The 27750-nt window shown below is 36.9% G+C and overlaps 1 protein-coding gene across 11 annotated transcripts in view; it reads left to right on the forward strand.

Moving 5' to 3' along the window:
* The window catches only part of tns1b (tensin 1b), a 198548-nt gene that overhangs the window by 149036 nt on the left and 21762 nt on the right, over window positions 1-27750 (forward strand). For 10 of the 11 annotated variants that reach the window (XM_026217512.1, XM_026217513.1, XM_026217520.1 and 7 more), the window contains 8 exons: window positions 90-202; window positions 1288-1348; window positions 1696-1771; window positions 3940-4069; window positions 4214-4279; window positions 4394-4510; window positions 22329-23780; window positions 25416-25499. In XM_026217512.1, the coding sequence (XP_026073297.1) occupies window positions 90-202; window positions 1288-1348; window positions 1696-1771; window positions 3940-4069; window positions 4214-4279; window positions 4394-4510; window positions 22329-23780; window positions 25416-25499 (2099 nt within the window). The remainder of the gene's footprint in view (window positions 1-89; window positions 203-1287; window positions 1349-1695; window positions 1772-3939; window positions 4070-4213; window positions 4280-4393; window positions 4511-22328; window positions 23781-25415; window positions 25500-27750) is intronic. The other variant, XM_026217514.1, reaches the window with a different exon arrangement.

The raw sequence follows: 27750 nt of genomic DNA on the forward strand, positions 1-27750 counted from the left end.
TAACAAAAGGAAACGTTTTATTATAAGTGTCTAAATGTGTAGATTTGATATATTAAATTTGTATAATGTATTTTATTGAAATGTTTAAGGTATGTGCAGTACTTCAGCGGTCTGCTTTCCGGCCATATCAAGATCAACAACAAGCCCCTGTTTCTGCACCACGTCATCATGCACGGGATCCCAAACTTCGAGGCCAAAGGAGGTGAGCTGAAATGCTCTGACTGTTGGCCATTTGTCAGAGACTGCTGGAGGTGTTGAAGGCAGGTTTCAGGAGTCCGTATTGACTCCTGCTGCTTTTGACGCCTCCCTGTCTGCCAGACTGACAACAAGCCGCTTTATTCACATGTCTCGGTGATCCGATCACAATAGGTCAGCGCTAAATACAGGTGTGTAGAAAACAGCGTCCAGAATATTTTGTGATCCAATCATTGAAACCACAGTCGGAGGTATTCCAACACAGGTGACCACATCGCATTTGTCGTGTAAAGTAATCCATCCTCCATAGACAGTGACGTCTGGCTTGATTCTCAAATCGGTGGAGATACATTTGAAATGCATACAGTAAGTAGCCGTTCAAAAGGCCCTTTTTACCGCCGCTACGGCGTTTGTGAAGTGCATTTGCAGCTTTTGACCGCTGAGTGGCGCTTTAACCACAAGTTATCAAACGAGCGCATCAAAGCACATTTTCGCAAATAGACGTCAGTTTTGTAATAATAATAATAATAATTTAAAGCGAAGCATAAGGTAAGGTTGGGCTTTCTCATTCGGTAAAGGCCTTATATTTATTTACTGTTTAATAAAAATAGCATGCATACAGTATGATCCTTTGTGTAAATGTCTTCTTTTAATTTTTTGTTGAGTGGACTGTAGCCTAAGACTATCCTACATTTTGAAATTAACAAATTGTAAAAAAAAAAAAAAAGTTTTTGTTTTTTTTAATGTTACAATGTTGTTTTACTTCCTTCCTTTATCTCATTTTACCATTACATTAATTTCGCAATCTGTCCCTTTGCGCTACCTGGAGGTAGTTTCACAAATGATTTTAAACTGTGACTGAATTACAGGTACACGCGGCGGTAATGCCCAATTAGGCTGTCCACCTATAAACATTATAAATAGTCTTGCCTTGTATATCTTTCGGGATGCATGTTAATACTGGCTGTAAACAGGATCTATAGTTATAGAGTTATAAAGACAATTTCTGCTCCAGCACATTAGATATTCCACTTCTAGAGCTTTAGTAATGTCTTCTTTGTTCTCTCTCACTTTTCTCTCATGGTTTTTCAGGTTGCCGCCCTTTCCTCAAGATCTACCAGGCTATGCAGCCCGTCTACACATCTGGGATCTAGTAAGAAACACCCCATGTTTTCCTACACGGTATTGCTCATGCTTCCCTGGCATATAGCCCAGCCTTCAAGACGTCCAATCACAGGCGGGCCTCTGTGTCTGGGGGGGTTTCTGAATCACACACACAGCCCACATGTGCTTTTCCTATACCTCACTGAACTTGGCCTCTGTAGCTTCCTGCATGCTGTCAGACTGCAGCTGTGTTGTTATCAGAAGGGAGGACCCTTTCTTTTAAATGCAATTAGAAAGATGTGTTTGACAGCCATGCATTGAGAAGTTTAGGCACATGTTTTTTGGGGGTTTTTTTTATTTGTGGTTAACTGTTATGTATCTGACCGATGTTTGCAGTAACGTTCAAGGAGACAGTCAAACCAGTATCTGCATCACCATTGAACCCGGCCTGCTTCTGAAAGGAGACATTCTGGTAAGTCAACTTACAAAATAAAAAAACCTATCTGTCTGTCTATCTATCCATCCATCCATCCATCCATCCCTCCATCCATCTACAAAAAAAAAAATTACATTATTATATAAAGTGTAATATAATATTATTATTATACAACAACAACAACAATAATAATATTTTAAAATAATAAACAAAACTTGATTACAGTAATGATCATCATCATCAATGCGAATAATAGAAACCCCGACAAAAATTTCAAAAGTAAAACAATTTGGAAATTTGCTTAGTTGTTCAATTATTGTCACAATGCAAGCAAATCTTACTGGTCCTTAAATTGTCTTACATAAAATGAAATGTCTTATTGTTTTTCTTTGATTTAGATGTTATCAATGATCTGTTCTGAGTTGAATTAAGACCACAGAAACTGGAGGAAAGCAGCTTGCCACAAGTTCTTCCTCCATTTATAGGCATTTCTCAGAGCAACACGCCAATAATAAAGCAGGATGTCTCGAGGGACATCCATCAGACGTTTATTCCTGATGAGAGACCATTTTCTCTGCATGGATTTATTTGCATTTTACCTCAGAAAGCTTTTTGGAAGAGAAAGCCAAAAAGAGCAGAGTGCTTTATCATCCGCCATAATGCTGCGCTTGTAGAGGGCCTCTTTCTCTGATGGGGTCGATTTCAGAAGTCCTTAGTAAGCAAAATCAATCAGAGCTGATCTATAGAGGACTCTAACCCAAACACAAACCACAACATTGCACTTTGGCCAAAGCTTGTTGTAGATCAATATACAGTTAGCACTAAAAAAAGCTTCCCTTGAGGAACAAAGGGCTCAAAAAGTTTGAGATAACAACTGAAAATAATTCTATTTTGCATTTATTTCCATTCAAAATTTAATTAGGAGCATAATTTGGGTGAAAAAGTTATGGTATTAAATTAGAATAAAAAAAAATTAATTTCTCAACATGTGGTACTGTGTGCATCCCCTTTCTTTCATTATTTTATAAAAATGTTTTCATAGTCTTAGAGAAATGCTTGGTTTTTATAAGCTTCATTTAATCAATTGTAACTCACTGAGAAACGTTTTTACCCCCCATGATGCTTTTCCATTTTGGAGGGCTACAGTTTCCTCAGTGGCCAGTGAGGATATTTTTATGTCTTTTTCTGGGTTTTGGAGAGGCTCTGTTGTTTTACATACTTTCTCTATACTGACATCTCTGGTTTCGCTGCACCATGGGAAGGGGAGGCGACCAGCATCCAATACCTCTCAAACAATCTGTTCCAAGCCCATGAATAGAACTTTCTGTGCTGAATGTGCGTGTGTAGATGCAAGATTACATTTGAAGGATTTGCCATGCTCTTAAAGGAATGTTCTGGGTTCAGTACAAGTTAAGATCTACTGACAGCACGATTACCACAGAAACTCATCCCTCAGCTGAAAACCAAGAAGCAGAAATCGTGGTTACAAGTTTAAAAGTCAAGCAATCTCCACTCACAGGAATTACACAGGGAATGCAAACCTGAAATTCAACCTTTTTTTCTTTTTTCAAGTATTAAAACAGTTTTATTCACGCTTCAGACAACTTAGAAATAGTAAAAATATCACTTGCACATTTCCGTTCGTAAATCTTTGAAAGTGTTGCTACATTTGTACAAAAGTTAGTGTATTTATTTATTTATTATGAAATCCTCCGAAATTGTTTTTTTTTTAATTATTTATAACCATTATTTGTTAATAATAATACATTATTTGATTATTATTATTATATTTGTATTAATTTTTAATAGTTTATTAAATGTGTATGTATAAATGTATTTAATTGATTTATAAAATGTATTTGTTAATAATAATATTAATATTAATAATAATAATAATAATAATAATAATAATAATAATAATAATAATAATAATAATAATAATTAATAATTTTATTTATTTGTTTGCAAATGTTAAAATAATTCTTTACTGGTAATCATTGTTATTATTAATCAAACTTAACTGGTGTTTAACCTGAACATTTATGGTTGTTCATAACTGTAATGCTTCAAGCGTCTGCTTTCATTAACTTAATCTGCCTTTATGAAAAGACAGCATTTTTATAGTTCGTAATGGTGTATGATTTCTTCTGTGTGTGTGTGTGTTTCACCTGTTGCTGTAATGTAGTTCCTCATGTCCTCCACAGCTCAAGTGTTATCACAAACGCTTCCGGAGCCCGTCCCGTGATGTCATCTTCAGAGTGCAGTTCCACACCTGTGCTGTTCATGATCTGGGCATCGTCTTCGGCAAAGATGAGCTTGATGAAACATTTAAAGGTATGCTGGGTTTGCCTTGGTTAGTCAGACATTTGGCTCTGCTGTGGCATCTCAGACTATGTTTGGCTGGTTCCATGTTTTATTTTGTTTTGTTTGTTTTAATGAAATCAGCAGGATTGGTGACTTGATTGCTTTTTTTTTCAGATGACAGATTTCCTGAATATGGAAAAGTGGAATTTGTCTTTTCTTTTGGCCCAGAAAAAATCCAAGGTAAGAACTCTATTTATTGTCTTTTATGTTCAGCGATTAAATAAATCACATAAATACTGTAAATAGGACATAAACTGAGCCTAGAAGCTTCTGAGTGTGGATGTTCTGTGATAGGAATGGACCACCTTGAGAACGGCCCCAGTGTTTCTGTGGACTACAATACCCAAGATCCTCTGATTCGCTGGGATTCTTACGAGAACTTCAACCAGCACTGTGAAGATTCAGTGGAGGGTGAGTGAAGCTGTAGCCTCATTATAAACAAATGACTGGAAATTATTAGACTTTCCCAAAAGTGGAGCCAGAATGGTTGTAAAACAGTTCTATTTTTCGCTTCAGACAACTCCGAAAATACTAGTTTCACATTTCTGCTTGTAAATCCTCTAATTTTCTTTTTCTTTTCAGTTATAAGTTACTTGAAACACAGTATGTATGTAGGTGTGTATTTATTTATTTATTTTAATTAAGATATTTTACATAGATACATAAATGATAAATTATGCATTTTAATATTTATTAATTTATTACACATAAATAAATTATTAGAAATTATTTATGTATAGTATTTATTCATTTATTTTTTTATCATTTATTTACACAATATTCAGCTTTATTTGGATGCTTGCTTATTTAACATCTGCTTGTATAGTCTGTAGACATCAAGGCAGCTCACTAGCTTCCATTATTCCTTTATGAACTAATGATGGCCTCTCAGAGCTCTGTGTTCAGGTCATCTGTCGGTCCAACATCAAGTTTTGTGACAGAGCTGTTTGTGTACACCTCTCTGATCATCTGTGCGTGCGACAGAGACTGATTTAATCAGATGAGTTTGTAGTGTTGATTACAGAGGTCGAGTCAAGTTCAGACACACACACACACACACCACACTGCCTTGTCACTGGAATTGTCCTCACAACCTTGTGGTCTAAGCTGCGAGCCTCCTAATTTGAAGTTGTGGTGTGCTTCTGGTCCTCAGACATGTGATTTGTAGTCCTTTTTTGAGACATCCTCATTTGGTGGGTCAGCTCTTTGGAGAGAGACAGTCAGAGCGAGGAATGCAAGGAGGATATATGTGCAAGCGTGTTGAGGTTTGGAAGTATATGTTTTAGTTTATATCTTTTTGTGCAAGATTCAGTCACTCGTAGAATATACTAGCCATTTGTAATGTATGAAGAATCTGCTCTCTGTACTGCAATTTTATTCATTGACTATATAAAGTATGAAAGTTTTTGCTGTTTAACATTTTTGTGGTTGAACTGATACAGTAAAACAAACAAACAAAACAAGTTAAATATAATTAATATAAATAAAAATTAAATATAATTGTCTTAACTCTCATTTTAAATCATTTGAATGTGCCCTTGCCTAATAAAAGTTTAATTCCCCAAACTATTGAATGGTAGTGTATCATGGTTTGCACATTAAATATTAAGAAGTACAACTGTTTTTTAACATTGATTAGGAAGTTTTTCTTGAGCAGCAAATCTGCATATTAGAATGATTTCTGAAGGATCATGTGACACTGAAGACTGGAGGAATGATGCTGAAAATACAGCTGCGCATCACAGGATGAAATCACATTTAAAATATATTTCATTAGAAAAGTACTATTTTAAATATTACGAATTATTTTTCACTGTATTTTAGATCAAATGACATAAAAAACAAACAAACAAACAAACAAACAAATCTTACTGACCCGAAATATTTGAGTGGTAGTTCGATGTACTACAACTTGTATATTAACTTCAAATACATTTCAGCTGAAAATCTGATCATTTATTAATATTATTTATTTAAGAAATCATAATGAAGTTTAATAATGAATGCTTGGATAGCAGTAAGCAGTAAATCAGACCAAAAATGGCGATTTTACTCAGATTTTGTCATTGTTTTGTGTGTGGTTAACATCAGAGTGGACTGTGGGCAGTCTGGAGGTGGTCTGCAGGCTGGTACGATCCCAATACTGAATAGAAAACATCCCACAGAGCCCAGTTTCCCTGTGGGCATTTGACCACAGACACTCCACAGCAGCCCAAGACACAAGACACTATTTCCCTCGTCTGCTTCCAGTTTCATTTTGTGAAATATTCCAGGCGTTGGCTGAGAATTGTGCAATTCTTGCTGTGAGGAGACAGTCAGACCAATCCTGTCCAGTCACAATGTCCAAAATGGCTATAACCATAAATTATTTAATCTTAGAAAACACCCATGCGGCGTGTTTATCTAATCTTTTCGTCAAGAGTATATTTTGATTACTGCGATCCAAAAAATACTTTTAAAACAGTTGAGAGCGTATCGTTGTGTTATTTGTAATATCCCTGGGGTCTAATTTTAGGAGCTTCAGTCAGTTTAGCACACATTTAAATTCTACTCTGTTCTCCATTGAAGCTGTTTGAGATGGAAGACTGTAAAGTCTGCCACCCTCTTGAGCAGACCATGGGTGCAGAAATACTGCTTCCACCTTTAACTAATGTAAACTAATCCAAATCTCTGGTCAAGAGACGAACTTAACCCAGGAAGACCCCAAAGCCTTTCTGACTGCCCCCTGGCATCACCTGGCAGCATGTTAGATCCCTTTATGAGATGCCTACATATACCATTCAAAGAGTTTTTAAAAGAGTTTTTAAGACTTTTATGCTCACAGAGGCCGCATTTATTTGATAAAAATGCTGTAAAACAGTAATATTGTGAAATATTATTACATATTATAATATTATTTTCTACTTGAATATGTTTTAAAAATGTAATTTATTCCTGTGATCAAAGCTGAATTTTTAGCAGCATCATTACTCCAGTCTTCAGTGTCACATGATCCTTCAGAAATAATTTCAGGAACAGTATTCATTTGAAATAGTAATATTTTTTTACATTTTAAATGTTTTTATTTTTGCTCAAGTATCAATTTCTTGGAAAAAAGTACAAAAATAACAATAAAAAAAAGAGTATGTTCATTATATAACAATAACTATATGTACAGTTGCCATGATATGAATTACGTCACATCCTGATTTAAAGTTTTGATCATACGGCCCACCTCTGCATACAAGTCTGTCTTCAGTCAGTAGGACTGCTGAATGGAAAGAGCACATTTGCAAATGAATTTAGATGTCTATCACATAGTCAAGCATCTCCATTGAGAGACTGTGTCCCGAGCACAGACTCCAGAGACATGATAAGCGGCCGGACACTGTCCCTTTGTGCTGGAGCTCATGTGTCCCGTCTGCGGAGACAGAAAGACCGGGTGACATTGTCGGAGGAGAAAATGACTGATAAACCAAGAACAGTGAACTACATAATCATTAATGCCGTCCTTGCTTCCACTAGACCGTGGAAATTGTATAAAAATTTCATTTTCTCACACTATGCTATTTTATTACTTCAGAAGATTTGGAATATATTATAAACCATTTTTTGTTTGTTTTATACTGAAGAAAGAAAGTCAAAGACTTTATAGAACAACACGAAAAATGATGAAAGAATATAATTTTTTGGCTGGACCACATTAACATATCTTATGCTGCGATTCCACAGAAATTACCCGGAACAATTGTACCAGGAACTTTTTTTTTTTTCCGCTGGAACTTTTTTTCCCTCCAGACCTCTTCTGCATTTCCACCGCAGTCAAAAGTAACTTGAAGATTTGGCAAATAGTCTGATGACATAGGTCTGCCTGCATCTATCAATACAAAGTATGCAAATTTCATACTTGCATCCGTAGTAGTTCAGACTTTGCAAGTTCGACTCAGGAGTGTGATGAGTGGGATGAAGCAAGTCTGGTAATTCTGCAAACAGCAGCATACTTGATAACATCAGTCTGCTCGCCTTGGCTACTGAAATTTTCCTCACTGTATACTTACAATAAGACGAAATATGATATCAAACACCACTGCCTCCTTTCGTTTTCTTTTAAACATATTAATAACATTATTATTAACATGCGGCGTTTGTTCCCTACAATACCAGAGAAGTAAACTACTGTCTTAAAAAAAAAAAATTATTAACTGGACTGATTTTTTGGACCGATCACCATAATTAGAGTAGCCCACAAATGAGAGGGCAGCATTTTAATAATAGATAATAATGCTTTATCTCTTCTTGGATGTTAATGGCTCAATATTTGATGTCTCATCTGCTCGTTGCCTTGACCACAGATAGCACTTCACTGTTTAATTGGAGCAAAACAAGGCCAACCTTTCTGGTCCACTGATATCGATACCTCAGAAACCACAGATACTATAGGTTAGTTAGTTGGTGCAGTGGATAAATCACATACCTTTGCTGTGAGAGACCCGGGTTCGAATCCACTGTGAGACACCAATGTGTCCCTGAGCAAGACTCTTAACCCCTAGTTGCTCCAGAGGCCTGCGACCTCTGACATAGCAATTTTAAGTCCCTTTTTGATAAAAGTGTCAGCTAAATAAATAAATGTAATGTAAAATGTAATACTACACTTCTGCCTCTACACTGGGCTGGAAGCCATCAAAATAGCTTTCCATGTCTTGCTTTCAAAGCCAAGCTTGCTGTCATGAACATTTAAAATAATATGCATTGTTTGGTTTATTATCTTCTGTAAGTCCATACAAATTGAATTTTGGTAATGTGAATTGGAAAGTTTGAAAGGGATTGCAAAAAGTGAGCAATGTTTTGAATATTATTTTATCTTCTCACATAGCAATGTTTTTTATTTTTGGCAGGTCAATATTAATTGAGTTTTTGAGTAAAGTTGGTAAAGTTTTAACATTTTTGATAAAAACGCTCTCTATCTATCTTTCTATTTATCTATCTGTCTGTCTATCTATCTATCTATCTATCTATCTATCTATGTATGTATCTATGTATCTATCTATCTATCTATCTATCTATCTATCTATCTATCTATCTATCTGTCTATCTGTCTGTCTGTCTATCTATCTATCTATCTATCTATCTATCTATCTATCTATCTATCTATCTATCTATCTATCTATCTATCTATGTCTGTCTGTCTGTCTATCTCTGTCTGTCTGTCCGTCTATCTATCTATATGTCTGTCTGTCTGTCTATCTATCTGTCTGTCTGTCTGTCTATCTATCTGTCTGTCTGTCTGTCTGTCTATCTCTGTCTGTCTGTCCGTCTGTCTATCTATATGTCTGTCTGTCCGTCTATCTATCTATCTGTCTGTCTGTCTGTCTATCTATCTGTCTGTCTGTCTGTCTGTCTATCTATCTATCTATATGTCTGTCTGTCTGTCTGTCTATATATCTATCTATCCATCTGTCTGTCTGTATGTCTGTCTGTCTGTCTGTCTGTCTGTCTGTCTATCTATCTATCTATCTATCTATCTATCTCTGTCTGTGTCTGTCTGTCTGTCTATCTATCTATCTACAATGCAAAATACAGACAGTATACATACATTTTAACCTAAAACTCCATGATTTTTAAAACAAAATTAATATTTTTGGCTGAAATTTATATTAATTTAATCTATAAATTAAAATATCCATTAAAAAGTTTGAGGTTAGCAAGAATTATTTTTTTCTTTTTCAGTTTTTTTTTTTTTGATGAATAGAAAGTTAAAAAGAGCAGCATTTATTTAAAATAGCAATGTTTTGTGACATTATAAACGTCTTTACTGTCACTTTTGATTAATTTAATGCATCCTTGCGAAACAAAAGTATTTTTTACATTTAAAAAAATCATACATACTCCTAACGGTAATGTTTATTAAAATGTGTATGTAAGATTAACATACATTTTAACCTAAACACTTGCTTGTTAATTACAAAGGCCACTGACTCCACGAAGATGTTAGAATAGATAAAGAATTGCAACATTTAGTAACCGTGCAAACAAAATGCCAAATCAACATTAAACAAGTGAAAGGTGAGGACGGCGTCATGACTGTCAGAACAATCCCTCTGTCCGTCAGTGTGTTTGCTGTGGCTCTGAATTTTGGGGTTCAGCTTGAAAGACTGGAGACAGTGCTGAGGCCTTGTTTACATGGCCTCCCCATATTTGGCCGGGGCCCTGCCCACAACATTTTTGGGATGGTTGGGTAAGAAAAGTGTGACGACAGGGAGATAGGATTGGAGAGGCGCTGAAAGAGATGGTGTGTGAAAAAGAGCCAACTTCTCCAGCCTGGATACCAAAAAGCCTTTTTGTTATCAGTCACTGGAAGGGAGAGTGACTGTTCACTGCACAGACACACACGGATCAGACTGGATCGTATTAGTCTTTTTTGGACTGTAAAAGCCCAGGAGAGGTAGAAGCAGTGTTCGGGGAGGACTGTTGAAGCTTGACAGTAGATTTGATCTGCTCTGAGGTAAAGTTGTGTGAAAATGATTGTCACGACTCATGGTCAGAGACTAAACGGCTGTACACTCTGGTCTGCTGGATGTTTATGAGTGATTCTTTGACTCTGGGAGCTTCTCTATGGGGTTTTTAAAGAAAACAAAATGCTTTAAAACTAGAATTGTTGTTTTCTGTGTTTAAATGGTAGATTGTAATAGCTTGAAACTTTTATTGTAATGAATTGATGTCTTTTGTCCACCCTTCTACTGTGTTGATGAGTCAGATATTCAGTTTTCTATATTGATTTGTCTCCTGTATTTGAAAATCAGAATGAAAAATGATTTGGTGTCGTCATCATATTGCTGTTATTTCTTTCATTTTATTTTTTATGTAATGTTTATTTTTTCGAATTTCATTGATGAATCATGTGCCAAAAGTACTATCACACCTTCATTATTTTTGTTGAAGTTTCCCAAGGCTGCTTAACTTGCAACAATTGAAATGTGTTTTCAAGGCTCAGAGTGTTAAAATACTTAGTTTGAATTAATGGGAACCCAACAGATTTTGATAGTGCCTTTAGAAAAATTACAGTGTTTCGATTAAATCACACTTGCTGGATTTAATTTCCCCAACTCAGACTTATATTAAGTAATTTTTTTCCCCAAGGTTTTGCAGGCACAGCTTATTTCCTTATTATGAGTCTAAGTGCGGTTAGCACATATTTAAGCTAAGCTCTTAAACAGAGCATCGACTACGGTTTCATCACAGTTGTTGCAGGATTGGTGTTTGAATTGGGTTTTGGAGTTCAGCGGTGCAAAGCTGAGCTTTATTATGGTGTGTTTGTGTGGCTGGCAGTCTGACTGTTACGTAATAAACTTGTCTACACATCAAGCTGGCTTCAATTAAAGCTTCTTGCGATGGGCGGCTGGGCCTCTCCATCTTGAGGGTTGTTTAATTTTGTGGCTAGAAACCAGTAGCTTTGCTGACAAAATTAGTGAGTTAACCCTTTCAGCAGGCTGTAGTTTAGTTCTCAGCACTGTACTCAACAATGCTCGAGTTTTACTGTCACCGTCTGTTAACACATGACACCAGAGGGGCACTTTTCGTGTTTCCCCTCTGACGGATTTAACTACTATGAGGCCATTTGTTCGTGTGTGTGGTCTTCCGGATGTTTTTGTCGTGTTGTTTTAACACTGTGGCAATGGAAATGATATGGAAATGTCCATTGCAGATGATTTCTGATCTCATTCTGACTTTGGCACTGTCTGTGGATGGGATTCTGTAGTGGATTAATGCTTTTTTTTGGCCTTTTATAATCTTATTGATGTTGAGAAGAAGGCGAATGGGATCGGAAAATGGCAAATTTGAACACCTGTCACCTGCAGGAATGTAATAACCACTTACCTCTGGTGACTAATGCCTTCAAACACTGAATCTCACAAAAACATGGCCAGGTCACATTTTACCCTAAAAAAAAAAAAAAGAAAAGAAAAAAATTACATGAAGAAACTGAAGTATGTTTGTAGGTTTTGTTTTGTATAATGACAAATTCATCTTGCAGTACTGTAATACTTTACTTTTGAATTTTTACTTCCCACAATTCTAAGTAGTGGTTTACATTAAATTTCATTACTGTACTATGATTATTAAAAACAAAAACAAGCAAACTAAATCCGTAATAGAAAAGCATATTTTTCTAAATTCTTATTACTGGAATATTGTAATATTGTAATATAATATATGCCAAAATTCTCACAAAATGTAGTGATTTACATTGAAATATGTACTGTACTGTAATATGCTTTTTGAATAATTATTAGTGCTGTCAATCGATTAAAAAAAATTAACTAATTAATCGCACAATTTTTTAAAATTAATCGCAATTAAAAGACTGAAACTTTTGGGGTATGTAAATGTAAAATGTAAATAATTAATGTAAACTCAAGACAAAGAAACTATTTAAATTCAAAATATGATTGTTTATTGGAATTTTTGTTTAACTTGTAACACAGATTTTCTCATGTAAACAACATACCTGCAATAAACCATCAATATCCTCCAAATTAACTGTTGGCTTGAAAGCCATATTTATTACAGAAATAAAAACACAGGCATGTAAGTACCATTTGAATTTCAAAACAATCAATGCCAATAAAAAACAAAAATGATTTCCATGTTGAATTCTAAGTGGACTGCAAAAAAATTCCAAAGTATAGTCATTGCCAGTGCTTTAAGTGGGCCGGTACACACCGGTACTCAGTACCGTCACTTCCTAATATAGCTCTTGAGCGTACCGCCACCTCTCCGTGCGCCCAGAACGTGCTTGTAGCGTACCGGTACGCTCATTTGGACATCTGTTTTAATAGAGGTTTTAATCTTTTACCTGCACTGCCGATTTTCAGAGCGCCCTTCACAATGCAAGCTTCCTAATTCATCCCACCCAGAGCAGAAACTACATTACCCATTCACCCTTAAGTTACACAAGTGAATAGAGCATGTGTCGCTTTTCCCACTGTTAAGTGTCAACAACTCAACGTGGCCGGAGAAGGTGTGTGAAACTCGTTGTGAGTTATACTAAAGCAAAATCTTGAGTATTGTCTGATAAACATTAAAAACTGTCTGCGGAGGTTGAGTCGTCCTGCAGCCCCCGCTGGCTGTTCATTGGCTGCAGCATCTTTTTTCTAAGTTCTAAAAAAATACCGTAGACGGCAAGGCACAAATGTAGATATTCATTTATCTAATTAATCTATAGCCTATGCACAAAGACAATATGATCTTTTTGTCCCCTTTTTGTTTTAAAGCTTGATGAAGAGAGAGAGCGCAAGTTGCTGCAGCTGCGAGGAGGACAGTGATGCACGCGTACAGGAGTGATTGACAGTTCGCGGCACTGTGTACAAAAAATACTCAGCTATACAATTATTTCGTTATTTTCGTTTAAGCTTATTAACGTTAGCGTTACAGAAAGGTCTGATTTGCGCACTGTTACAGTTATTGTTTTTTTTTGTTTTTTAAACAATGACATTTGAGTTCATGATTTTAATGTTGCTGTTTCTTGTGGCAGACTAAATGAAGAGTAATGTTTCTTGTGGCAGACTGAAGAGTAATCCGGCAGAGTTTTATACTGAAACTTTCCGTCTAAAAGTCCTTCCTTGGTCTTATCCATATTTCTTTGCACGTTGAACACACATAGGCCACAACTGGAAACCAAAAAAAAACTGCAACCGCGTTAATTGCGTTATTTTTTTTTTAACGCTTTAAATATTTCAAATTAATCGAATGCGTTAACGCGCTAATTTTGACAGCACTAATAATTATACATTGTGATAATGATGCAAATGCAATATAATTTATTTGTATAAATCTCTTATGTCTCATTAAACACACACACACACACACACTTTCTTTAAGCAAAATATAATTTATTTCTCTCTTTTTTTGAGAAGTGTAATATGACCTGACTATGTTCTTGACAGCATTTCCCTAAACACAAAATAAACACATCTCGCTACATCTGAGACCATGGATCTAGTGTCATGAGATGTGTGTGTGTGTGTGTTTCATCACAGATCTCTGCTTTATGCTTACAGCACGTGTCCTTATCATGTAAACAGGCTTTAGATGTGTCCATCTGTATCTCAGGGATTAGATGGTTTTGTAATATTGCGAATATCAGACCTTATGAAAGGCCTGTGTGCACTTCATGCTGAGAATGTTCCTGGATCTCTCCACCAGTTTGACGAACACAGAGGCTGTTGTTCAGCGTGTGTCTGCTGTGGGCTGTTTTGTCAGGCTGTGTCCAGGGCCTTCAGGAGGATTCACATTTAGCCAATCATAACATGTCACCTTTGACCTTTGCCTTTACACCCACGACATGCCCACAGCTGCTGTCCAGACCCTTCTCACTGGATCTGTGTTTGTCTTTAGATTTAACTACCGTGCAGTGGAGAAACACTCTCTCGTGAAGTGTGGGGGCCGATCAAAACTCCACCTCCTCTCTCCTTCACTTTACAACACAAGATTGGCCTGTTTCTCCTGCATTCCAGAGGCCTATGCACTTAGCTCAGCACGGGTCAAATATTCATCTGAATAGCTCGCACTGACCGGTGACAGATGGCGGGGATGATATTTACATCTCCCTTTAACGCTGATTGAGAAACCTTTTGGGTTTTCCTCACACAGTCACTGGTTTGACTAAAACAACTAAAACAACAACTGTGAGACAAACTCAGAATTGCAACAAAAAGAAGAAAAATATCTAAAAACAAAAGTTGGAATTGTAAGATATACATTTACATTTATTAATTTTCAGACGCTTTTATCCAAAGCGACTCAAATGTGGAAGCAATCAAAAAACAGCAACAAAAGAGCAATGATATATAAGTGCTATAACAAGTCTCAGTTAGGTTAACACAGTACACGTAGCATGGGATTTTAACTAATATAATAAAAAGAAAACAGATAGAATAAAAAAAAAGAATAGAATAAAAAAAAGAATAGAGCAAGCTTGTTAGAGGTCTTTGCACACACACACACACACACACACACACACATATACAATTGCATAATAAATGAAAAGAAAATAGAATACAAAAAGATTAGAAAGGTAGTTAGATTTTTTAAAGAATAGAATGAGAATAGTGAGTGTTAAAGTTAGAGGGTATATATATATATATATATATATATATATATATATATATATATATATATATATATATATATATATATATATATATATATATATATAAATGCACAAATATTTAACTGCAAATGCAATAATAATCCATTTGAATGTGCATCGCTTTGGATTGTGAGCTAACAGACTTTGTGATTGTAAGTATTTAGTTTTGCCTAGTGTTTTTAGTGGTTGTTGTTTAAAAAAGTACTTAATAGGACACAATCCCTGGTTTAATACCAAAATCTTTAGATTTTGAGAAGAAATATGACACAGGCATATTTTTGACAGGTTTTTGTGATATTTACCATTTTTTTTTTTTTTTTTTTTTTTTTTTTTTTTTTCTTTGGATGACTAGCAACTAGCCTGAGCATGAATGCTTTGTCTTGAGACGTCTTGTGTTCTGATTCATTCTGTTTTAAATGCAGTTTAGTTTTCTGTAGCAACGTTGCTAATTATCCTTAATCCCTTAATGCACTGTGTCATCAGTTGCTTTAGGGATGGATCTTTTCTCTAGCCACAGGTTTTATGAGTTAACTAAAGATATAGTGGACATATAGCCAATTCTACATGTGATATGCTCATAGAAACAAGGATACGTGTGAGCAGAACCACAACATGCAGTTTCCTTCAGATTTTCAAAGCGCCTCATTTAGTTTTGATTCAGTAATTCATTGTTTTGATTCTCCAGAGCCCTCTGAGGACTAATGATGAAGTGTGTGATGAGGAGCTGGTGTGTGCGGTCGGTGTGCGTAAGAGTGTGAAGTGAACAGCCCGGGCCAATTCCCAACCACAGTCAGCCGCTGCATGCTTAACAATGAGCCGGCCTCATTTCGCCACTCTGTTCCCTGCGCTTTGAGCAGGGCGTGATTGCTTTTCCTTAAAGGCAACGTAAGCCCCAATGAAACATTACCCACGAATGGCTTCACGCTGGAGTCACGTGGAAAGCTGTGCGTTTTTAGATTATTGTCCAGCTTTAGCACAGAAAAATAGAAGCAGTGTCTTTCTCCGGTTGAGATCCAGCAGGTGTACACATCTAAAACATAGGGAAGAAATCCCAAAATATCATCCCGGTTAAGTATTTTCCTAACAGCATTTGTTCTGCATTCAATTCTGATTAGATTTTGGGCAATATCAATACATCCGTAGGTGATATTTAATAATCTCTCAAATCTGATTTCAGACCGCATGTGGATATGGTTCAGAACATGATTGTAAACATGTCAAATGTCATGTGGCCTTTGGTGTTTAGATTATAAACAACCAAAATGATTGAAATCAGATATGGCAAAAATCATTGTTGTTGTTGTTGTTTTGTTTTTTTTTTAATTGCTTGTCTAAACAAAGATATGATCTTATATTAGTTTGAGGCGGCAACTGCTTGTGGGAATTTAGTTGGAGTGGATGTGGTGAGGTTTTCTCTGTGCTTTAATCACACAAGGCTTTCTCAACTCTTTCATTTCTGCCTTGTATAAGAGGCCAATCAAAAGCATCTTTAATGCATATTTAATGTCCTGCTCTTACCTTACACAGGCTCCATTACCGGAGGGCTGTTGTGATGAGCGCCTGTGAAGTCAAACACAGCACTTTGTCTTCTTCTCAAGTGCTTACACAGTGTTTTTTCAGTAACCCTTGACCAGAGTTACAATGACCGCACATTTCATTAAAATGAATTGTGAAATGAATTGAAAATAAATTGTTTCGATGCCATGGTATGAAATCCTTTTGTAGCGTTTTTATATATATATATATATATATATATATATATATATATATATTTATTTATTTATAAATAAATAAATAAATAAAAAAGCTGATATTACTCCAGTCTCTAGTGATGCATGATCCTTCAGAAATCATTATAATATGCTAATTTGTTGCTCATTAAACATTTCTTGTTATTAATATCAGTTGTGCTTCTTTTTCAGGATAACATATTATATTTATATAGGCACAAGAGGCCTTGCTGAATAAAAATATGCATTTATGTCAAAAACAGAAATGAAAAAATCAGAACCCTAAAAAAAGAGTCACAGATTTCAAATTTTGATATATATAAATAATAATCAGCCCAACTGTTTCCAACATTGATAATAAATCAGCATATTAAAATGATGTGACACTGAAGACTGGAGTAATGATGCTGAAAATTCAGCTTTGATAACAGGGATGAATTATATTTTTAAGTAAATTAAATTGGCAAATATTATTTTAAATTGTAATAATATTCCACAATATTACCGTTTTTATTGAATTTTTGTTCAAATAAATGCAGCTTGAGACTTTCTTTTAGTGATGAAGCACTTCTAGAATACAACATTAAAACAATTCAACATAACTGAGCAGCATGAACACAATTTGGTTCCAGTAATTTCCTTTTTTTATAAACAACTAAGGTCTGTTGCTCAGTATGAAGGTTTGATGTCCTGTCTTCCACAGTCTTAAGAAATCACTGGTGAGCTCTAAGGGTTAACAGCACCTAAATTGTTCAAATGTTTTGGGAAAAACGACATGTAAAAGCAGATGAGATCAGATGAATTGGACAGCTGTGATCTAAACCCCTTTGGTTCACAAGGGTATGATTCAGTTGTGGGAGTGTTTTGACAGCAGGTGTTAAAGCGATGGTCATATTGTATGTTTTGATTCATAGCAGCGGGTGTTTGTCATTACATGGATATCAGTCGTGTCACATTGTCAGGATTTCTGTTTGCTGACTGCTGGTCTGTTTCTGACAGACTTCCTGCAGACGTACCATGTGAAGTTTGTACAGTCCTTCCGTTAACTTTTTCCCTCTTCCCTCTTGATTTAATCTCATTCCATGTCATTGAAAGCTCAGACTATCACTTACAGAGCAGCAGCCAGAACTATTAATCTTTTTTTTTTCTTTAACAAATATGTTTAGATAAAAGATATAGAGAAATCATTCATGTAGATGATTAATTAACAGCTTGGAAAAAAAGAAAGAAAATCCTTTCCCCATGCTGGTCATTTAACATGTTCATCACACATTTTTCAAGGTACCTCTTATCATTTCGGAAACTTTACTTGCCCTTTAATTACTCCAAGTAAACAGTCCATGTTTTGCTAATCGAATTATCCATCACAGAAGTCAAAATGAAACATGAGGCATGGCATGCTGTCATGCATATATTTTATTTTATTAGAATTTTATTATTTTAGGCACTTATGTCTTGTTACCCATTTGTTATATATTTATTTATTGATTTATTTAATACTGGGACTACATTGACTGATTGTATTGTAATTTATTTATTTATTTATGTTCTGTGTTCTATGCTTTAAAGCAGTTACATACAACACTGTTAATGCTTCAATCAGTCACTGACCAAACGCCCACATCAGTGAAGTAATGTGAAATCAGATAGGCTTAGTGTTTTCCCTTCTGAGTTTTTGGAAACACTATAAACACACACACACACACACACACACACACTCAAAGTCACTGATTTGAAAGGCTCTACATACGCAGCGACTTTCTACAATCTACATCATACAGTTACACAGTTGATTTTGTTAGGATTTAGCATTAGCATGTTGCAAAGATGACTTCACACATTTTATAAGTATTTTAAAAGTTTAACGGCATTTTTGTGTTCAATTAATTTAACTTATGTGAAAAAGTCTATTTTAATTATTTTGCCTTCTAACAGTATTTTTAATACATTAATTAGAATCTAAAAATCCTCTATTTATAGTTATATTAAACGTTTTACCAGTATTTTTTAAATTTACTGAATCAAAATTTAATTTTAAAAAGTATTTTTTTGATTTAATATTGAACTTTCTGGTAATGTTTTTTTGTTTTGAATGATTTATAATCTAATATTAAACCTTTTTATGACTTTTTATCTTTGGTATTTAATGAATTGTAAACTTAATAAAAAAAATAAACTTATATTATCACTTATAAAGTGATATAATTATACGTCTATAATTATACATTATACAAAAAATGAATAATGTAATAACATCTCTTGTTCTTATTAATATTGAATGAATATAAGTGATCTATAATTACATTTCTCTATTTATAACTACATTTTTCTTGCTTTGTCTGCTGCCATATTAGGATTGTTTCCCCCACCTCAGTGGACTGTGGGATTACCTTTTCTGTAAAAGATGCATGCTGTTGTAGAATTTGGCCAAAAGAAGACATCTTAGAAGTGTCTGTTAGAGCAATCTTTGTGTCATTCAAATAATGCCTTTAAATGCTGCCTATGTAGGCATCTCATTGGTTTGGAGGAGAGCCAGGGAGTTAGTGAAGGATAAAAAGCCTATCCGACAGAAAAGCCCCAGTGATGTCACTTTAGTAGAGACCAGACTCACAACTGGGCGATGATAAATTTACGCCCACCTCATTAGGGGTGTTGTATATCCATCAAGAAGGAAAGAGTCATGTCATCCTCTGCAGCACAGCTCAATTGGAGTTAAAACAGGAGGTGGAGAAAGAGGAGCGAGCTTTCTGATGCTAAACTACTCCCATAACTCGCTAGTGCTGAACTACTGGAGCTTGAGAGCAAGAAAACAGAGACTTTTCAAAGATTGCTTTCTTTTTGGACACTTACAGAGAAGTGCACTAAGGCAGGTAGGAACATCTTGTGGTTCTTTTTGTGCTTTGAAAAACATCTAAAGCACTTTAGTGTGTGTTCACATCCTGCTATTTTTATGTGTGATGATTAGGGATAATCACAAGCTGCTGATTATGTGATATCACCCGTGTCTGTGAACAGGTGATAAAAGCATGGCAAAATAGAAACCAATTGCTTTTTCAAGAAAGAAGTGTGTCTGATTCCTGATCAAGATGCCAGATTCTAATGACAGTGAGAGCTCCTCTGATGTCAGGATATGAAGTAATCGGGTGTTTAAAAGGTGCAAATAAACCATGAGATCTGTTCTGCTAATCTGAGATGATCATTCTTATTTCATGAAAGTTTTAACCTGCTAAGAGGTTTATATGAGGTGCCACTCTGCTCCGTGGTATGGGCATTATTTTTGAGTACTAAAACTGTGGGAGATGTTTGAAACAGCTGAGAAATTGTTAGGGAAAATTCTGAAGAATAGAGGGTGGGGATAATTTTTTCCACGCTATGCTTTAAAAGGAAAATTCTGGCACTAGACCTGGTCTCACAGAGGAGAAACAAACATCATTTCAGTTTTGACATGAGGTCAAATCATTAGAAAACAAGTCTTTCCTGCAAAGTTTGGTTTATACAGATTTAGGGACGTCAAAAAGCAATTAATGTTCACAATTTTTATACAGTATCCGAACGGATATGTGGCTGTGCATAAATCATTTATCAGTATCTAAATAGTTTAGTAGTGTGTGATTTTTATGTTTTTGACAGAAGTCTTTCTTGCTGACCAGAGCTGCATTTATTTTGTGAATGGATTTTCAAATGTAATTTATTCCTGTAATGCAAAGCTGAATTTTCACCAGCCATATTAATCCAGTCTTCGGTGTCTGAGCAATCATTCTAAAATGCTGAATGTTATGCAGAACTGGGTAGTGTTTCTTCTGGTCAATGCACTAATTTACATTTTATGTGCAACAACAGACATCAAGGTTGGCAGCTTTTGACAGACATCAGCTTGTGTTTTCTTGTTTTTAACCCTCAGTCAAGCCAGTAGGTCACATAGGTGCATGTGACACAGGGTCAAAATTGATCACTGAATTTGTTGCAAGCAGACGTCTATAACCTTAAGGTCAACAGGTCTCTTGAGGTAACCTGGGATGTCTATTTTTAAGGATCTTGAGGGAGCTCTTAGCCTCAAATTGCCCACTGTCTGTTCTCAGGCCATGTGATGCATACTGGTCACTGATTGAAAAGCACTGGAAAACATAGTTTAGCAGGTTAGCAGCATCGTACTACCAAGCACACTGAACAGTACCCAGCTTGTTTTTGTCTTCTGGGATTGCAATGCATTGTTGATATCAAAAGGCCATTGCAGAGTGAACTGTCAAACAGTGGCTTAGTGGTTTTGGAAAGCCAGAAAACAGTTACAGTCTGTTATTTAAATGCATGACCACAGGGAAACACAACACTGATTGTTAAGAGCCAAAGATACATGGACACACAGCCACCCTAAAATAGGTGTGTTATGTGTTTATGTAAGTGTCCAAATGTGTGTATTAATGTATGAGTATAGGAATTATGCTACAATTTCAAGGAGACAGGAAATGCCTCCAATCTTGTATGTGGTGATTTTTCCACTGGTGAGTCACTGGCTTGGACTGGGAGCCTGGTGCCATGCCCCATGAGAGGCACAAACTGATTCACTGCACGAGGTGGAGCTGCCATCCGTTGCATGTGTGAGTTCACGTGCATGTTTCAGGAAGAGAACCTACCTGACTTTCAAAAAGTTGCTCATTTGACAAACTGAGTGCTCATTCCATAAATGTTTACATGCTTAAAAACATTCACAAGTATCTCAGTAGTCCACTGTAAACAAGGTGTTAGGATCCTTCTTTCCAATAATGAATACGTTTTTGTTGCCATTAAAGAGATAATTAAAAAAAAAAATTACTCGGTTTCGTGTAATTTCCAACCTCTATGGTTTGCTTCTGTGCAAAACAAAAACAGATATTTTTAAACAATGAAAATAAAGGGGGTCTAAAACAACATTTTGGTTGAAGCATTCCTTGAACTGAAACTGGGCAATGGGTTTTAGTTCTCTTTATGCTTTGTATGGGACTTGATGGGGAGAGTAAATGTTGAAATGAAGTGTTATTGTAAGCATTTTTGAATAAGAGGTTTAAACTATAATAGCGTTTAATGCCCAGTCATGTTGGGATTTAGAATAGATTCTGTCACTTTTTGTTACCATTGTAGTGAAAAGTGCAGCTTTTACTTGGTTTGACACATGGATAATGTGCCGATTTATTTAAATTTTTTACTGCATAAGTATTCACTATTAAGCATGTTAATGCATGCTTTTGCTAGCCTTAGTTTGCTAGATGATGTGACATAAATGAGAAAATTTAGTTCATAACTTGGTATTCCAAGTGAAGTTGCTTATTGCTTTTATGTGTATATATGAAATAGCTAAATGTATTAACACATTCCATTTTCTTTTTGACTTCTACAGACGTTATTCATACACAAGGTCCATTGGATGGCAGTCTCTATGCTAAGGTTCGGAAGAAAGAGTCTCTTGAGGGAGGGGTCACAACCAATGGTCTCCAAGACACTGTCGATCACACTTTACCTGCTGTAGACCACACTCTACCACCAGTCGACCACGCCTTGTCTGTAAGCAGTGACTCGGGCAACTCCACTGCTTCTATCAAAACCGACCGCACGGATGAAGCCAGCCATCACCCGGCCTTGGTGAGTCAGCCGTCCTCCCAGCCCCTCAGCCCAGAGGAAAAACAGGAGCTGGACCAGTTGCTCAGTGGTTTGGAAGCACCAATGCATCGCACAGGTTACCAAAGCAGCTCTGGCGGCGGAGGCAGTGGAGTCCTACACCTCGTCCCTGCCCAGGTTCATGTCAATGGACACAACAACATAGACCGTGAGACAGATATCCTTGATGATGACCTGCCCAACAGTCAGGAAGGGAACAGTGTGGACAGTCTCGGAACCATCTCGTCTTTTGAGGGCAGAGCCACTCCAGCAGATCTATACTACCAGTCAGAGACAGTCATCAATGGACAAGATGCACAAGATGACTTGGAGAAGGGTGTCCATGAGAAAATGCCAGAGCCCAAAGTCCAAAGCTCCTCGTCTGTTCAAGAGCACTTAGGCTCCTCTAGTGGCTTTGCCAACCAGAATGGCAACATCTACCGATCTCAATCATTTGGGACAACCCCAACCACAGAGCAGAAGTACATGCCCAAAGCTCCCACACGCACGGTTAGCAGTAGGGATGCAGTGCAGAGGGGACTGAATGTCTGGCAACAATATGGTGTTCCTGAGGTCCCAGTCACAGATGGGGTCACCTTTAACCCTGTACTACAGTCCCACAGCCTTCCAGAGTTTCCTCACATGGCATCTCAGCAAGAAATTGAGCAGTCGATTGAAGCACTCAACATGCTGATGCTGGACCTTGACCCAGAACTTACTCAAGTCCCAAAGTCCCATAGTGCCCCATCTGGAGAAGGTGGAGTGGTCACCACCCAACCATCAAACCCATTCTCTGAAACCCAAGCACGGCCGTCCTACCAAGCTGATGCAGCCATTCATGGCCATGGTGGAGTCTCTTGGGGGGGATACCCTATGACCTTTCAACAGGTTGCCACAGAGCCTCCACAACCCACCATGAACCAGCAGAGACCCACAGCCATATCCCAGCATGCTGCATTCCCTTCTGAGGCAGAAGGTCAGGCTCCAATGTCCCAGTCCACAGTACCTTCCTCCGCCTTTGGAGTTCTCCATTTGAAACCCCTTAACATTTACCCCTCAAGTACCACATCCCAGTCCCCTGAGCCCCAGGAGAGTCATCATAGCTATTCTGCCTCCTCATCCCCTCTGCCTAAAGAGTCTGGACCGGAAGATGCCAACTACAAATTGGATGGTCTTGTGGCTCACCGTGTAGCTGGTAAGGTCAACTTTAAAATACCTCTTTCAACATTCTCAAAGTCAGTTTACTTATTTGAAGGTACAATAGTAATGATACATTAATCATTCCTTGGGCAATTACCAGCCAATACTTTTAACCATTAGGATACATCACTCATGCAAATATTTATGTTTATAGAATGCAAATTGAAACAAGCTATCAAGGGAAATATAGTAAAGAAAAACATCTCCATGCTTGTCTTGAGAGCTCCCCTTTTACACTCAAGGTGATGCCTTTTATTCGTTGAGTTTCTTTGTTGCCGTTGATGTGTGCACTGTGAGATCAAAAGATCAAAGTGATTCTGGATTAAGCCTCAATATCAGACCACATTTATTTTTTGTGCCAAGCCAAAACCGAACATTTATACATTACATCTGGAGAATTGCCCAAAAAAACTGAGGGCTGTTTTATGGCAGTGCATTTTTTTTCTGTCAACATTATCAGTTCAGCTTGAAAGTTTAGGACGATTTTCCTGGAAGCCTAGGTCTTCTCAGTGTTTTTAGAATAATGGCAACACGTAAGAGTTGTTTGTTGACCCAGTCTTGTTTTGTTGCAAGCTAAATTCACCATGACTTGTTTAGGTTTTTCCAATGTTGAGTTTAAATTACAGATGTTAATTACTAAGTCTGTCACATACTGCTGATGGATCTTGCAATCCAAAATGTAATAAATACTGTATATATAGTCTTCCATCTAATCCTTGAAACACATATGCCAAAAACATAAATGTGAAACATGTTGTTACTTGAATTAGGGCTGCTGCATTGGATCTGGGCTCACTTTTGCCCCCTAGTGGTTCTACAGTACAGGTTTCACAGTTAATGTGCTTTAATATCTTACCAAATTAATGTTTAAAAAGCATCAACAGGTTATGAAGGTCGCAAACTGATAAAAAGAGCTTTGTTCGATGATGAGCCAGAAGAGCTGTGTTAGCAGGAAACCAACATTAAACCTAAGAGGAAATAACTCTCATGGACAAACCTAGTCAGCTATGTTTCTGTTTTTTTTATAGCTTAGTAGTGTTGTTGACTCAGCATAGATAAGTGCTCCTGTAATAAGAAGGACATGATGAGGAGGAAGCTGTTCTCTTTCTTTGTAACATTCCCTTGAGTCCTTGATCTTGATAGCTCTTGCAACACTGATTAAAGAGCTCAGTATCTAGTAGTGAGATTTGGTTTATCAGACCTGTCACTATCTAGAATTAGGGGAACACTTTGTCTACATTTACCATCCACAGTGTTCTGCCACAGATAGTGTGTGTTTATCCCAACTGAAGTTAAGGTAAATACATGCTATATGTTAGGACTGGGCAATGTATCGAAAATTCACAATGTATTTGGAAATTTTTATTTATTTTTTTAAGCTATGTCACCCAGCCTTACCATATCGCTCTTTTTTTTTTATATATTTGCTATTACATTACACCATCAAGTGCTAATGTTTTCTTTTCCCTCTCATTTTATTCATTCCCTCATGTTTATCCTGTTTGTGAAACACCCGTGTCATCATTACCGCCGCCTTCCCGTTCTCCTGTTCACCTTCTTCCTTTACTTCTTGCCACGGGCCATCATCCCTTCACTTCCTCCTGCTCCTCCTCCTCCCTGTGGTGTGCAGAGTACACTGCTCGTATCCGAGGCATCAGGGAAAGGCAGAGTGTTCCTGAGCACGGCCACTGCCGCCGCTCTTTCTCCTTCAGCGGTTGGTCTCTATGATGCTCTGTGCCGCCCGCTGACATTAACTCATAACACCTTGCATGTTGTGTGGTTGTGTGCTATTTCTCTGTTTTCTCCCACTTTCACCCTGTATCTTTCCCTGCTCTTTATATATATACGTATTTTTGGCAAAAACAATTGAACAATCAATGATGTCACAGTTTTAATTTTGGGATAAATATCTTTAACAAAGGAGTAAACTGTGGCAAGTACCAATAATTAGGAAAAATGAAGTCTCCCATTTCCCATTTTGCTCTGTTTTAATTTCTCTCCTTTATCTCCCTCATTAATTTAACACTCTTCTTTAACCAGTAACCTGTGTTGGAATTTCACCTTGTTTGGGTGAAATAACTGTAAACATGAGTATTACTTCAGTTTGCTCCTTTGTGCTGGGTGACCTCTACAAACAAATTGCATTTGTATTACGTGATGAGTTAAAGTTACACAGTAGCAGGACAAAGGCCAGTCTGTCTGGATCAACTGAACCCATGTCTCAAGATCCAGTCTACCAGACGTGGGGAACAATACTAAAGTGAGCAGACACTGGCTTCATTCAAGGACTCTCCTTTACCTTGGTTTAAGCATTTAGATGAAGGACAAAGGGTAATAAATTCTTCCTGAGTCTGGAGACCATTATACAATCCTTATCTGCCACAGGGGAGTAAACGTCTCATACACTGACCGTCTTCAATCCCGTTTAAGGCCCCATGCAGGCCGTGTTCAGTAGCTAGGTACCACGATGAATGTTTGTCTTGGACCTCTCCTGAGTCTGATCCATTCCAATACAGATAGAACAATGGCATAAAAGAGACCATGGAGAGAGAAAGAGCCGTTTATCCTGCTTCTCAGTTTAGATAACGTATTTACCTCATTCTGGACCCCAGATATTTAGAAAGGACAAAGATATAAGAATAATTCAATAATTCAATTCAAATATATTTGTAATGATTTAACTATTGATATAATGTGAAAGTGTTTTTGATGCTTTTGATCTGACAGTTAAGTGTGTCATTTGACGATTTTGCAGTCCTTAAAGGGTTAGTTCGCCCCCAAAAATGAAAATTATGTCATTAATAACTCACCCTTATGCTGTTCCAAACATGTAAGAGCTCCTGTTATCTTCGGAACACAGTTTAAGATATTTTAGATTTAGTCTGAGAGCTCTCAGTCCCTCCATTGAAGCTGTGTGTATGGTATACTGTCCATGTCCAGAAAGGTAAGAAAAACATCATCAAAGTAGTCCATGTGACATCAGAGGGTCCGTTGGAATTTTTTGGAAGCATCGAAAATACAAAGCAAAAACGACGACTTTATTCAGCATTGTCTTCTCTTCCGTGTCTGTGTGAGAGAGAGTTCAAATCAAAGCAGTGTGGATATCCGGTTCGCGAACGAATCATTCAGTTCACCAAATCGAACTGAATCGTTTTAAACGATTCGCGTCTCTAATACGCATTAATCCAGTGAAGAACCGGTTGCATCGGTGTTCGGATCACCAGTAGTTCTTTCGGACAGTTCGATTCAATAAACCGGTTGAAGAAAATGGTTCACCGGTTCTTTTGCGCTTGACGTAATGGCGTCATTTGCGATGATTGCCCTTGATTCAAGCCTTCAGTTTACCTGCGCCCATAACACTAGCACAGAATCAGTTCAGAATCAATCACCAAAAGAATCAGTTCAGTTCAGACGCTCTGTGTGTCGGTCTGCTTCATGCTGAATCACACATGCGCAGTATCATCAGCTCCTCGGTTCACGAATCGGACACGTCTGACAGAAACGGTTCTTAACTCGTGAACGAGTCAATGTTTTGTTCGTTATCTGGCTCGGCTCGGTGTTCATCTTCAGTTCTCTCTTCACAGCAGTTCAGTCATGTACTGTTTGAGTACATGAATTACTCCGGGATATTGGTTTGTTTGAACTTAGAGGGAATGTCAGCCACATTAAAAAAGTTAACAGCTTAATTCATTTGTGGATTAATGCGTATTAGAGACGCGAACCATTTAAAACGATTCAGTTCGATTTGGTGAACTGAATGAATTGTTCGCGAACCGGATATCCAGACTGCTTTGATTTCAACTATCTCTCACACAGACACGGTAGAGAAGACAATGCTGAATAAAGTTGTCGTTTTTGCTATTTTTGGACCAACATGTATTTTCGATGCTTCAAAAATTTTTAACTGACCCTCTGTTGTCACATGGACTACTTTGATGATGTTTTTCTTACCTTTCTGGACATGG

This window comes from Carassius auratus, chromosome 34 (assembly GCF_003368295.1).
Source record: "Carassius auratus strain Wakin chromosome 34, ASM336829v1, whole genome shotgun sequence".
NCBI classification, from domain to species: domain Eukaryota; kingdom Metazoa; phylum Chordata; class Actinopteri; order Cypriniformes; family Cyprinidae; genus Carassius; species Carassius auratus.